Consider the following 13,894-nt stretch of genomic DNA (forward strand, 5'->3'; position numbering starts at 1 on the left):
ATTCGGGGTGAAAGAGTCCTTCGGTAATTTGAGTCCCTCGATGTATTTAAAAAAAAAAAAAAAAATGATGGAGGCATTTTTTTTCTGCCTTTGATAAACGTCTATTTGGTGTGCACCATTGGGGAGACAAGTCAAGCAAGTCGCACCAACAATTGTTCACGCTACGAATGACGGTAACTCATACCTGTCAACTTATACGTTTTCCCCGTATTTCATACGTTTTTTGATCATTTCAAATTGTGTACGCCGTATAACAATTTTTGTACGTGGAAAAAAAACAATTAAAAACTCGTTTTTTGTTAGACCGATCTCGTCCTGCCCATTTCGGCTCTAATACGGAGCGTCCGTTAGCGATTGCGACTGTAAACTTTACTTTGTAAGATTGTATACATAAATGTACGGGCAAATTACAATTTATATTTTTATTTATATTCTATATATTATTTACACCTGTATTTATTAATACATGTATCACAGCCTTTTATTGTTTTGTTCTGTTTATTGTATTGTTTTGTAAAGTGCTTTGAAATGCGCGATATAAATAAAATTGTATTGTATTGTATTATTTTAAGAGAGGCGGAGTGCACCGCTACCGGCGTGTGTGTCGCGGACTCTGGCTGACCCTTAAGGGATGCCAGTCGGGACTAGTGTGTGCACTGTGGAGCAGATGCGCTCATCCCACTCACGCGTCCGCGTTTCGCCACCGCTCGGTCACTGGACCGAGAGCTGCGTTACGTTGACCGCTTGCCAAACGCAACTGCACTCGGTTCGGAGCTGGCCGCACACGATCGAGGGAACCACTGGTGGAGCTAGAGGGCCAATTTGATTGGATCCCCCCAGGTGCTAAGACAGATCATTTTCCGATTTTTTTTCACCCACCATTCTCCATAGAGAACATATCGTAAATGCCTATCAGTGTTTTCCGAAGAATTGTTTGGATTTGTAAAAAAAAAAAAAAAAGTGTTGTTTTGCAGACGCCCTGAGATAGCCTCGGCTCCCCCAATGCTCCCCCAAGCATAAAAGTCTAGCTACGATGATGTTGTTGTTGTTGTTGTTGTTTTCTGCTTCCCAAACAGAGGAGGCCTACTCATTTGAAATAGGGCGGCTGCACACTGTGTGGAAAAAAATATGGTCACTGTGATAGTGGCGCATGCAGCGCAGAACGCAAAAGACAAATTCCTATGGAATTGACTGAGGCAACCTTAAATGTGCATCGCCATCCAATAGTAGACCAGTATCGAGTGGCAGAACTAAGCACAAAGTAACTTACAAATACGTTCATATTTTTCCACATGATAAAAAGTCTTTCTGTGGTCGGGTGATAAAGATGTCATTTCTTGTTCAATGTTGCAATCATATCCGTTTTGCAAGATGCAAGACCCATATGGCATAGTTTGTTTTTTCCAAGAGGGTTTGAATGTATGGCATCGTTGAGGACTGTTTCACTCCCTCCAGGCCTCTGTCCTCTTTTTGTGGAAATCAAAATATGGTCACCCTATCTCAAAGTGAAAACCCCGCCGGCTAGTCAGTCATCATGAAGTCAAATGTGTTGTTTTCGTTTCCTGTTCATAATTGTTCTTGAAGCAAGCAAAAAGATATGTCAAGTCATATTTTCAAAGGCAATTCTCGAACGATGTCGACAATCAATTTCTCGGTATTCTTCTCAACTTCCATCACAACGGGTGCTCGCCACTTGGTGACAGTAGGAAAATGTCGGTCCCGGCGCGAGAAGAGTTGAGAAGGTTTTTGATGCTCGACGACGTGCCAATGTTTTGAAGGATACGCGAGCGAGCTGGCGGGGGCTCTCTGCATTGAGGCGTCCGCGTACGCTTCGCCTGTTGCCATTCACCTCGTTTGACTACATTTTGTCGCGAGACCTTCGGAACCCAACTTGGAGATTCGTGGCCACGTAGACCACCTAACTGCGAGGCAGTGTTGCCGATGCTCGCCCGCGCTTGCAAGGCGGCGGCGGCGCGACACAAACATTTTTACTTTGAATGTGGTTCTACTAACGACTGAAGTTAACGAGTAACAAGTAATGATGACGTCTTGAGCTAACATTTTTGGAAGGCTGGTGTGCTGGCTAAAGTGCTTTGCTGCTTATCCTTTAGGCTAATGTGCTAAGATAACTTTCTTGAAGGATAGTTTGCCAAGTTAATGTTTTTAAGGGTTTTATAAAAATCTATGAACAGTAAACGTATGATAAGTACTTTTTGAAGTAGGATGAGCTAAGCTAACACTTTTGAAGGCTAACGTGCAAGCGAAGCGCGTCGTACGCCGCCGTATGTTATGGGCCGGTTACCGAACGACGTCCGTGCAAAGTCGAAATTTGGGCTCCCGCTAGCCAATATTTTTGCAATCGCCTATTCCATCAATTAATCGGATCAGAAATTATTTTGCATTGAAGTTTATAGCGAATATTTTCTCCTACGCTGAACAAAAATAATGATGCTTGAATTTACAAAATTGTGTTTCAAGTGGCTGCACAAAATAAAATCATCTGTATACAGATACATTTTTAAAGAGATGTATAGTCTGCTTAACAAATCTATCTGAATTCAGATGATTTTATTTCATGCAACCATTTGAAGAAATAAAACGGAGTAAATGATGCAAAAACATTTTTTTCAGCAAGATTACTGTTTGTTAACCAAGTATGGTTGTTTATTCGCTATTGTTTACTGATTAAACAAAACCAAATCAAACCGCCTCACACAACCGGCACAAACAGATGAATGGATTGTCAAAAATAATTGTCGATAAATTTGACGATAGATGAATTTGTCGCTAAAATGTAGCATAGAGCGACGCTCTGCGGGTGCTTCTGTGCAGCGCTCGATGGCGCAGTGCCTGCCAACCGTTTGTTCGCGTGGGGCTGCTCATGTTGACCAAACTCGATGGACAGTTTGCTCGATGTGTCGTTCGCTTGGGTCTGTAAATGAGTTAGTTCATTGTGCGCTTTGAACGTACCCTCCAAACGGCAAACAAGCTACAGCTGGAGATTGGGCCACCGGAGCCTTTATAAGAATAAGTTTGGCCATTCCAAAGACATAAAGCTCTTTTTGGATTCCATGTTTTGAGTCCATTCTTGCAATGTCTTCCATGGACCTATTGCGTCCACAATTCAGTTTTGTGGTCATGGCTAATTTTTAAAGGTTTATAAGCATGAAAGGGCACGTTTGCTTTTCCAAGGCTGATGTGTTGTGAAGTTGTTTCAAGTAAAGCCATTTCAAACTAAAAAGGAAACCTTTCGATGAAGTCAAAAGCTGCACCTGCTACTGTGCTTTACAGTTCAAGTGTTTACATTTTCAAATAAGCGAACGTGAGGCTTTGTCAAGCTCTTTGGGCATGGACAAAGTGCTCGATCCTTTAAATGCGCTCCATGTACCATTTTAATCAAGTTGGACTTTCCATCTGTGGGACCACGATGTGTTTTTTCTATACTCACCGATTCGGCCCTCGTTTACCGACGTCAACGCCAACAGGGACTCAGGATTTTGGGTGCGAATCCACACTCTAGGGCGCGTTTGGAAATGCACTCTCGACCCGCCAGCGCCACTCTGAGAGTGTGCGTGTGGCCGGAGAGCAAGGCGCGCTCCCCTCTCGTTCATTTCCGAATGCAGCCCGTGCGATAAACCGATCAGCAGCCTGCGCTTGATCTGTTTCCAGCTGTGCCGCCTGACGCTCTGGGCACACCGTGCGTGTACTCAGTTGGAGCGACTAGAGCACACTCCGGCACGCGTTTCTCGCTGCACTCTGAATAACCGAACGGTATATTTGAGCAACGCTCTGAGTTTCTAAACGGTCTATATTTGACAAAGAAGAATAACCCTGGCCTCATTCAGCCATTGCCTTTTCGAAGGCTAACGCACTGCGCTAATGTGCTCACGAAGGATGCTTTGCTAAACTACAAGGTCTAGAATGTAAGTCTTTTAAGTTCATATGTTTTTAACAGAGCTGGGCATACCGCCTATGTGACGGACCGCTCCGCCATTTTGTAGGCAATAAACGATAGACGGGAAACGTAAAAAAATAGTCGGCCTAAGTCGGAAGGCCATTTTTTTTTACCATGTAAGTAATCGCAAATTGTTAGTAAAGCCCGGCCGGCTCTGTTTTCCAAGGCTAATGAGCTAATATGATAGGTACTTAAAAAAAAAATGTTCAAGGCGAGCAACTTTATCGAATGTCTTGAGAAGGTGCTTGTGAAGCCTAATGTGCAGCACAGACGTGCTTTTAAGGTTAGGCGGCTACGATTGTGTTTCAAGGTCGTTTGTAATCTTGACGCGATAAGATAACATTTGTGTAATGCGTTTAAGAAGGCTAACGTGCTAAGCTAATGTGCTTGTGAAGGATGCTATGCTAAGGTATCATATGTTTTTGAAGTCTGACTTGTATGTTTGAAGGTGTTTTCCTTGGCTAATGTGCTAATTTGACTTTTTTTTCATGTTCAAAGCGAGCATCTGCATCTAATGTGTTTTGACGGTGTTTGTGAAGGCTAAAATGGGAAGGTATTTTTGAAGGATAGCGTTGTTCAAACGTGCACTTGAGTTGTTCAGAGTCAGTGTGGTTTTCAGCAGGCATTTTAGAGTTAGTCTTGGTCTTTTGGGCAAAATGCTTATTAGTTTTAGTCACATTTTAGTCATTACTATTCGTGATAGTTTTAGTCGACGAAAACAAGCAAACAAAAGGTCTTTGTCGGTTTTACTTTTACAAGTTTACGTTTACAAGGTTTCCACCCAAGAGCAAAGACTTTCTGATCGACTAAGGGTTATGCATGACACACAGATCGAGTGGTAACAGTGGAATCAATGCTCATTCCTCCAAAATAAGCAAAACATTTTCTTTGGCAATTGTTGTGGCTTCATTTCCACCTAGTTTGTGGCCACATTTACCGGTACCGCTGTCGACAACGCGTCGTGTTGTTCTTTCTGCGCGGGCATTTTTCAAATTGTGACGATTCTGGTTCTTTGATTCGATTCCGGTTCCTAACGATTTTCGACTCCGATTAACAGAAAAGGGAATTATTTTGGGGCAAATCACATGAACTTCTCTTTTCTTTCATTTCATGACCTTGACCATGACCGTGCGCGCACATTTTTATTATTTTTTTCCCTCCGTCCAACTTTGTACGGCCTTCTTCCGCACGGTTAACGAGGAATTGAAACTTAGCACCGTCATTCTAAAATCCGAACGATTCCGGTCATGCGTTTTGAACGTTCGACAGACCACGCGCTAACAATTTCGTCAAGGAAAACTCATATACGTCACGTCATATTTTAGTCATCAAAGAGCCACGTTTAGCTCGTCATCGTCTCATTATCGTCATTAAAAAAAAAAGGGGCGTAAAGGAAACGACACTGTTCAGAGTACTCATAAAACGGAGTAGTAGAGCGCACTTGAGCCGCTCCAACTGGGAAAATGGAGCGCCCAGTGCGTCAGGCAGTACAGATGGGAAACATTTCAAGCGCACGTCGCTGATTGCTTTCGAACGTAGGCTGCGTTGGGAGATTAACGGGAGATGAGCGCGCTCTGCCTCTCCAAACACACCCACCCTCAGGGTGCTGTTAGTGTGGCGTCAGTGAATTTGCCAACGCACCCCTGAAGTGTTTTTTTTTTTTTTTTTAAGGCTAATAATACACGACTAAGCTATGCGTTTTTATGGCTAATGCGTTTCAAAGTTATTTTTCAAATATGACATGCTTTGAAGTTGTTTTTAAAGGTAAGCTATATTTCTCTAATACAGTGGTTCTTAACCTTGTTGGAGGTACCAAACTCGTCCACGCGCATTCACCGCACCCTGGAAAAATACAATTCGTAAACAAAACGAAGCATGCATCAGTTGCGCACAACATCGTTGTGTTCAAAGAATAAAACCGACAAAACTTGACACGGAATTTCATGCAAAGGAAATTCCATGAAAAGGTCCTGCAAATGAATGTGACTTGACCAATGTGGCCACGCTCATATCGTTTTCGCAACAAGAGCTGTTCCTTTTCTCTGTTTTTCTCCAAAAATCAAACTCCCCCATCCCCCCCATTTTAAATATACAATTTGACTCTCGTTCGATAAAAACTTGAGAGCAAAAACAAAAAAAAACTTCACCCCTAAGCTTCCAACTTATTTATTTCAAAGACATTTTGCTCTGTTCAAAGCTATAGCTGTTGTGAAATTGCGCTATACGGTCTAAATAAAATTGTATTGTAAATGTAATTTGTCATTTCCTCCCCAAATTGTGCTTCTTTTATATATTTTTGTAATTACTTTTTACTTCTTTTTTTTTTACTTTTTGTCAACAGCAATATTTGGTCTCAAAAAGATGTTTTTTTTTTCCTGGAAAATATGAGAGGGAATTATTCATACCGAATTCCCTAAACTGATCGACTTTACTCTAGTTTATCTTTTGAGTATTGTAAGAAAGTGATGATTATCTAGAAAAGATGTTACCTTTTTCCTCAAAGAAACATGACTAAGTATATCCATGTCTATGTATTTTTGATGTTTAACTTTATTACATATATTATCATTTATATTTTAGATATAAGAATATGACTTGATTCTTGTAAGATAACTAGATGCAGTATCTGTGTAGGATAACAGAACTCAACAAGATTGAAAGTGTATATCTTGAAGGTGAAAGGTGAAACTTTCTTCGAATGAGATTCAAAGTTCCTTTTTTGCCAAAATATTTTGAAGGCAAACGTGCTTTGAAGCTGTTGTTCTGAAGGCTAATATGCTAATATATCTCAAATAAGCTAAGCTAAGCTAAGATAAGCTAAGCTAAGCTAAGGTGTTTTTTGGTGTGTTGTTTCCCATTTAGGTGGCGAGTGCCTGGACGCCGGCACGGTGGCATGCCGCTGCCGCCCGGGTTTCGCGGGCCCTCGCTGCGAGACCAACGTGGACGACTGCGCCAGCAACCCTTGCCGCAACGCCGGCACGTGCGCCGACGGCGTGGCCGACTTCACGTGCACGTGCGCGCTGGGTTTCGCCGGCAAGGACTGTTCCTTGCGCTCCAGCCCCTGCGACCGCTTCCCGTGCCTCAACGGCGGCCGCTGCTTTGTCCACTTCTCGGGGCCCGTGTGCCAGTGCCCGCCGGGATTCATGGGGGCGCGCTGCGGGGACGCCGTGGGGGACGCCGTGGGGGACGCCGTCTGGCCCGCGCCGCCCCCTATCGAGGACGCATTCCCCGCCGCGCTGGCCGCCGCCTGCGCGCTGGCCGGCGTGACGCTGAGCCTCCTGGTGGCCGGCGCCGTCTTTGTCACGCGGCAACTGCGGCGGGGCAGGGAGCTGGCGGCCGTATCGACGTCGCTCAAGAACGACCTGGAGGCCGTCAACAACCGAGCGGCGGCCAAGGAGAGCTTCCTCCTACCCGGAGGACACGTCAAAGTGTCCAATAAGGACGCAGCGCTGGGCGTGGGCGGAGGCGACCGCGGGGCCGTCTTCAAAAACAAAATGGCCACCGACTACAACCTGGCCAAGGAGCAACGCAGCAGCAACAAGTTGGACAGGTAAGAAAGAGTCACTTGTTTTAGGCCAGTGCCAAAAAAGGTCACTTTCCTGAAAAAAGAGCACAGCTGGGAAACCGGGACTAACTATTTTTAAATTATGAATACAAATATGTCGAATTGTTGCGTTTGAAAAAAAAAAAAACACTGTCAAAAAAGTTGAGTGAAGTTAAAATTTCAAGCCAACAAACTTTTGTTAACATTTTAAGATGAGCAATTTTGCCCATGTGAACGTTGGTCATTTTCAGCAAAGAACCTGACTGCTGGCGTTTTACTGGACTTGTGCGCCGCTCACGGATTGCCCATAACGAGCACCATGTTCAAACGGAAGCGTGGCCATACGAGCACTTGGCACCGCGACGCCCTAGGCTGCAGTTCCATGATCGACTTTGTAGCCGCGTCATCGGCTTTGCGGCCGCGTTTTGGACACTTGGGGCGGCGCTGTCGACCGATCGCCACCTGGCGGTGTCTTGTTCTCCCGCGGTGGGGCAAGACCCAAACCTATCGGGAGGGTTTGCCGGGAACGTCTGGCGCTATCTCCTGTCAGAAAGTCTTTCAACTGCCACCTGGGGCAGAACTCGGCCCACGTCCCGGGCGGGGGAGGCGGCCGACATCCAGTCCGAGCGGACCGTGCTCCGTGCCTCCGTTGTTGATGTGGCCGCAAGGTGGTCGGCGCACGTGGTGGCGGCCATCCCCGTGGACACCGGCGGAAAGGGACGCTGCGGAAAGAGTCCCGCCGGAGGCAGCCGACCCGTAGCAGCTGGCCGGGCCGAGCGGAATGCAGCCAAGTGGCAAGCGGCTGCAATGAAAATCGGTACCGCCGAATCTGAGAGCGCGGTGCTCGGTGGCAAAAGGGCGGAGTGCTCTCTCCAGGTCGGGGATGAGATTCTGCCCCGAGTGGAGGAGTTCAGGTATCTCGGAGTCTCGTTCACGAGTGAGGGCAGGACGGAACGGGAGATCGACAGGCGGAGCGGCGTCTGCACTGATGCCGACTCTGTATGGGTGTGTCGTGGCGAAGTAGGCGCCCAGCTCTCGATTTACCGGTCCATCGCCGGTTCTTTTTTATTGACAAGAAAGAACAAGATCCCGGAGGAAATGGGTTTGCCACGCAGGGTGTTCGGGCTGCCGTCCCTTAGAGATGGGGTGAGAAGTTCCGCCATCCGGGAGTCAAGCCGCTGCTCCTCCGCCTTGAGGGGGGCCGGATGAGGTGGCTCTGGCATCTGATCGGAATGAGGTGTTGCGGGCACGTCCCACCGGCAGGAGGCCCCGGGGACAGTGAGACAGTAGTATGTCCCCCGTGAAGCGCTGCGCAGAGGAAAGTTTGGACTTCCCCGCCGAAGCCGTTGCCCCCACGACCCGACCGCAGATAAGCGGTAGCGAACGCGAGGAGTCAAATGGCAACGCATATACAATACGCACTGTAAAAATCACAACTCATATTTTTTTAGTGAGCTAAAAGCGTAATTGGAGTTGAAACAACTTCTAATATAAACCATTGATATTTATGGAAACAATGTTAGCAAGCAAGTTGTTTGCACCCCAACAATGAGCTGAGTTGGTTTTACTCAGCGTTGGGGCACAATTACTTCTGTCAACTCTTATTTCTTTGCTGATTTGCTGAACTGAAAATTGGATCAGTTTATTGCCTTGAAATTTGGAGTTCAACAAAGTTTTTTTTTTTTTTTTCCGGCGCATATCAAATTTGTCTTCGATTCATCTTAACTTGATGGGCTTTATTCTCGTACAGCGAACCGGACCCCCGCGTGCTTGCAGTTCAGCATCTGGGATTTCACAGATATGCACATTTGTTTTGTTTAGGGTTTTTTTTTTTCAGTTCTTCAAATTGTTGGTTTTGTTTTGGTCTGGGGTTTTTTTCTGCCCATTTTCTCCCCCATTGTTGTGGAAACCGCGTGTTCAATGTTCATCAGCGTTTTTGGAAGATTTCTAAAACGTCTTTTCTTCTCCTTTCAATGGGCATCAGTTTTCACTATTGGCAGGCCACGACCGTCGCGGCAGCTAATCTTGGAATAGTTCACATTTTCAGCCTTTGATGTGATAACTTGTCATTTTGAGGTTTTTTTTCCTCTAGTATGGTCATCACGGCCGGCAAAAAATGCCCGCAAGTGTTGTGCATTCTAACGCTTTGCTTGTGTGTCTGTGCGTGGGCCTGCTTGTGTGTGCGTGTCCTCTAGGATGCGGCGCGAGTCGTCGTCGGCGGCGGCGGCGGCGGCGGCGTTTGCTTTGCTACCTGACGTCTTGGCCACTCCCGAGCAAATGGAACACTGCCTCTTTGCCACTGAGGTACACGCACAAAACGTTGCCACTTATTTTGCCCGCTCCTTTCAAGGCCACGTCACACTTTTGTTGTCTCCATTTTTTTTTTCGCAAAATAGTCTTGTTTGTAGTATGTTTTTCTTTTGAATTTGCAAAGCTAAATTAACATTTTTGGAATAAGGGGAGAAAACATTTATTTTCCATATTTGAAAGAATTTGATTTTTGCAGAAATAGTCAAGTGACTTTCTGTTTTTAAAGGACACGTGTGTATATATATATATATATGTGAATATATATATATATATATATATATATATATGTGAATATATATATATATACATATATATATGTATATATATATATATATATATATATATATATATATATATATATATATATATATATATATATATATGTATATATATATATATATATTTTTTTTTTTTTTTTTTTTTTTTTTTTTTTCCGCCAGAGTTGGGCATTTGACTCAATTTACCGATCTGTCATTTGTCAGTCCGTCATTTTTGTTGACAAACTGGATCGTTATCATCAGTCTGTCATTTAAGTCCATCAGTTGATCGCGAAAAAAGCGTCCGAAAAACGGGCGTCTGCCAGTGAAGGACTGAAGGGCCGTCACAGACGGACGCGGTTAGTTGCGATTACGTTGACGGATAAAAAGCCACTTCCGTCAACGGTCAGGAAAATGGGCGTCCGGCAGTGACGGACGTCAGTCTGTCAATAAATAAATAAATAAATAAATAAATAAATAAATAAATAAAGATCGATCGATAGATGGATAGATGGATGGATAATGCACGCGCAGTCAACAACATGCACACACTAACACCACTTCCACACCCAAACACACAGATCACATGAGTCACTGCCATCTTTTTGTTTTTTTTTCACTGCAGGTTTGACTTCCCGCCCGTCAACGGATTTTTTGGGGGGAAGAAGCCGACAGAATGGAAGAAACGTATTTTCTTTTTCTATTTCTTTTTTTGGAAATCCTGCTGCTCAGCAGACACAATAAGCGGATGGGTGTCTTGGCGTTATTATTATTTGATTTGATTTTTGTAATTTTGTTGTCTTTGCCACGAAAAAAGAAAAAGCATGATTGGAAGGAAAGCAAAGACTGAATGTTGCGCACCATTTGCACTTTTTCAATCATCCTTCTTGTCATCCATCCCATTTGGATGCTGATGCCAATCTGGAGCGTCTGTTGCTGTGAACGCGTCGTCGCTTCAACTCAGCCGTCAGCCGTCAGCCGTCAGTCTTGTGCCTGTCGCCTCACAAATGCCACGTTCGTCATCATCATCATCATCATCATCATCTTCTTCTTTGTTGTGTGTCTTTTGTGCTTGAGTGAGTGTGTGTTAATTTAAGACGATGCAATGTGTGTACAGTTCTATTTAATGTGTACATATTTGATATTTAACTAATCTATTTTCATAAATAAATGACAAAAGCAGACTTGGCTTAACTCTCCGCATGCTGTGTCTTGAATTGGACAATGAAGGACTTCCCGCTTGGGCGCTATGTCAACTTTGATCAAGTCAACTTGTCGCTTCCAGCAGCTGCGCCGTAAAACTCCACCAAGTGTGTGGGCCCGTGTTCGCGTGAGTGTGTTTTGTTTACGCGCATGTTTGTGTTAGCCGGAGTGCGTGCGTGCAAAAATCAAGTTGTTCCTTCCTGCGGCTCGCATGAGCAAATCAACTACCGCCGGTGTCTCCGGGGACGTTGAAGCAAACGAAGATGTTTGGAAGAAGAATGTCGATTTTTTTTTTTTTTTTTTTTTTTTATAGCGTGTTGGAATCTAGCGAGCCTTCCATCCACCGTTTGCGTTGGAGGCTTCGTCGTTCTTCCTGCTGTCAAATGCCAATGGAGAGTCAACAGCCAATCGGAATGAGCCCTATACCGCCCCACTCCCGATCGGTTAACAATTGTGGCGCAATGATCACGTCATTCGTCATTCGGCGTATTGTACGCATAGCAAGCGTCAAAGCAATCGTGTACGTACGTGCGTGCGTGCGTGCTGACGCTGTTGGACGCGCCAAATACATTTCGGAATGCCCAAATCATGCTTTCCTATTTCACCTTCCAAAAGAGCCAATGTTGTCGGCGGTATTTGGCACGACGCTGACGCAATCGTGGCGTCACCTTCGCTTTCCCTCTTGTTGCTCGCGCTTCTTTGCTTTGACTTTCTTTTCTTGTCGTCACACTGTCGGTCACGCCCGCGCGCACGCGCACCGCACACACAAAGAGTGCACGTGAGCGTGGGAATGTTGTGCTCGAGAATGAAGACGTGATGGACAGCTCACACGTGAGAAGGAGGAAGTGCGCGCACACACGGCCATAAAATACACACTCAAGCAGCTGTCATCACTTGGTCACCCTCTGCAACCTTTGACCCCCACGCAAACTTTTTCCCAGCTCGTCTGCCTGCTAACGGTCAAACGCGTGTGTGTGTCTTTGTACGTTCGTGTATATCTTGAATTTCTCTGCGTGTCTTTCTTTAGTGCGTGAGAGTTGAGTTTGTATGTGTGTGTGTGTGTTTGAGAGAGTTTATATCTGTATATGTGTTATTTATGAATGAGTGTGTTAATTGATGTGTCTCTGAATCAAGATACATATTAAATATATATGTACATATATGCATGTCTTAGTGCTGTCAAGCGATTCAAAATTTGTAACTGATGAATCCCCAAATTTTCCAAACTTAATCGCAATCATTCATATTTTTCAACTCCAATTTTTACCACGCTTAAAAGTGATACTTACTTGAGTAAAATCTTGGAATGAATGTGGAAAAAACACTTTCAAGTATATTTTGATCGAAAGACTGTTGTAATAGCTTTCTTTGATCCTTGAATACGATTCTTTTCCTGTTGAATCCAACGGTTGAACGACACGCCAAAGACGCACAACTACTACGGTATTTGAATTTGGCTTTGCAAAGTGCGCAAACTGTTTTGGATTTCTCCGATGGGCCGTCCAGCCACTTTTCCAAGTCAAACGACGTCAAAGTCCGTCTTTGCGACAGTGACTCTCCTTAGTTTGGCTGCGCAGTGAGCAGAGGGAAGCGGCCACAGGAAGTCAATGAAACCCAGTTGGTTTTTTTGAGTGCGTTGTCAAATTTGCTGCTCAATCCCAATGTGGCAGCAGCGGCGAGCCTCGCAGCTTGGCCACGTTTCAAGCGCCGCCGCCGCCGCCGCCGCCATCGCCGCCGCCGCCGTCGCCGCCGCCGCCGCCGCCGCCGCCGCTTGTGTTTGGCCCAAACGCTTTGTGACCAGGCAGAAGGACTTTCCCCGGCTGGACGTCGCCGTGCGCAAAGGAGAAGGCGGCAAACAAAGGCCTGCCCGCCGGCCCGCCCGCCCGCCCGTCCGCCTGCGTGCGTGCGTCTTCACCTCCTCCTACTTGTTGTTTTTCTTTCCTTTTTTTCTCTCCTCGCTCATCATTCACGGGCTCCCTACCGCCACCCCCCCCCCCCCCCGCCGACCTTCGCCCTCTACCTCGGTGGGAACGATGCGCGGGGCCAGACTCGCCGTGACGGTCACGAGGGCGCCGTGATGACAATACCAGAAGGCGCCCTCGTGTGTTTTCTCCACCCCACTGGCGGAAGTTGACGCGACATAAGCGCAACTTCTTACCTTGACTTTATTTGGCACCCCATGCAGGAAAAAAGAAGAAGAGCCTCTTTTGGACACGCCATGTAACGCGGTACCGGTGTGTGCGCGTTTGGATTCAGGCACCCGGCGTGGATGTCAGCCCGGCCCAGCGGCTCGCTGATAACCTTTGACCTGCGCCTTGCGCACACACATTGCAAGCGTGCGGAAGTCAAAGTTGTGCGCAAGTCTATCTTGTTCAATGTGTGTGTGCGTGTTACAAGTGTTGTTGTGTGTGTGCGCGAGAGTGTATATTTGAGTAGTGTGTGTTAGAAGGGTGGTTTGTGTGGGTGTATAACAGTTTGCTTGTGTGTCTGGATTTGTGTATTGTTTCATTTGTTCTATCGTGTGTGTAAAATGTTGAATAAGAGTGTGTGGTTTTGTATTTTTCTATCGTGTGTGTGCATGTATCTGTTTGCATGCGTGTGTATTGCATGTTTAATTTATTGTCG

At 45.6% G+C, this 13,894-nt stretch overlaps 1 protein-coding gene across 1 annotated transcript in view; it reads left to right on the forward strand.

Moving 5' to 3' along the window:
• Positions 1-11,260, forward strand: part of dlc (deltaC) — a 51,626-nt gene extending 40,366 nt beyond the window's left edge. Inside the window, 3 exon segments of the mRNA XM_086036774.1 lie at positions 6,818-7,505; positions 9,695-9,803; positions 10,692-11,260. Of these exon segments, the coding sequence (XP_085892900.1) occupies positions 6,818-7,505; positions 9,695-9,803; positions 10,692-10,697 (803 nt within the window). The 3' untranslated portion in view covers positions 10,698-11,260.
• The last annotated feature ends 2,634 nt before the right edge of the window (positions 11,261-13,894 follow it).

The sequence above is a fragment of the Filicampus tigris genome, chromosome 7 (genome assembly GCF_054856515.1).
Source record: "Filicampus tigris isolate MCC_2025a chromosome 7, RoL_Ftig_1.0, whole genome shotgun sequence".
NCBI lineage: Eukaryota > Metazoa > Chordata > Actinopteri > Syngnathiformes > Syngnathidae > Filicampus > Filicampus tigris.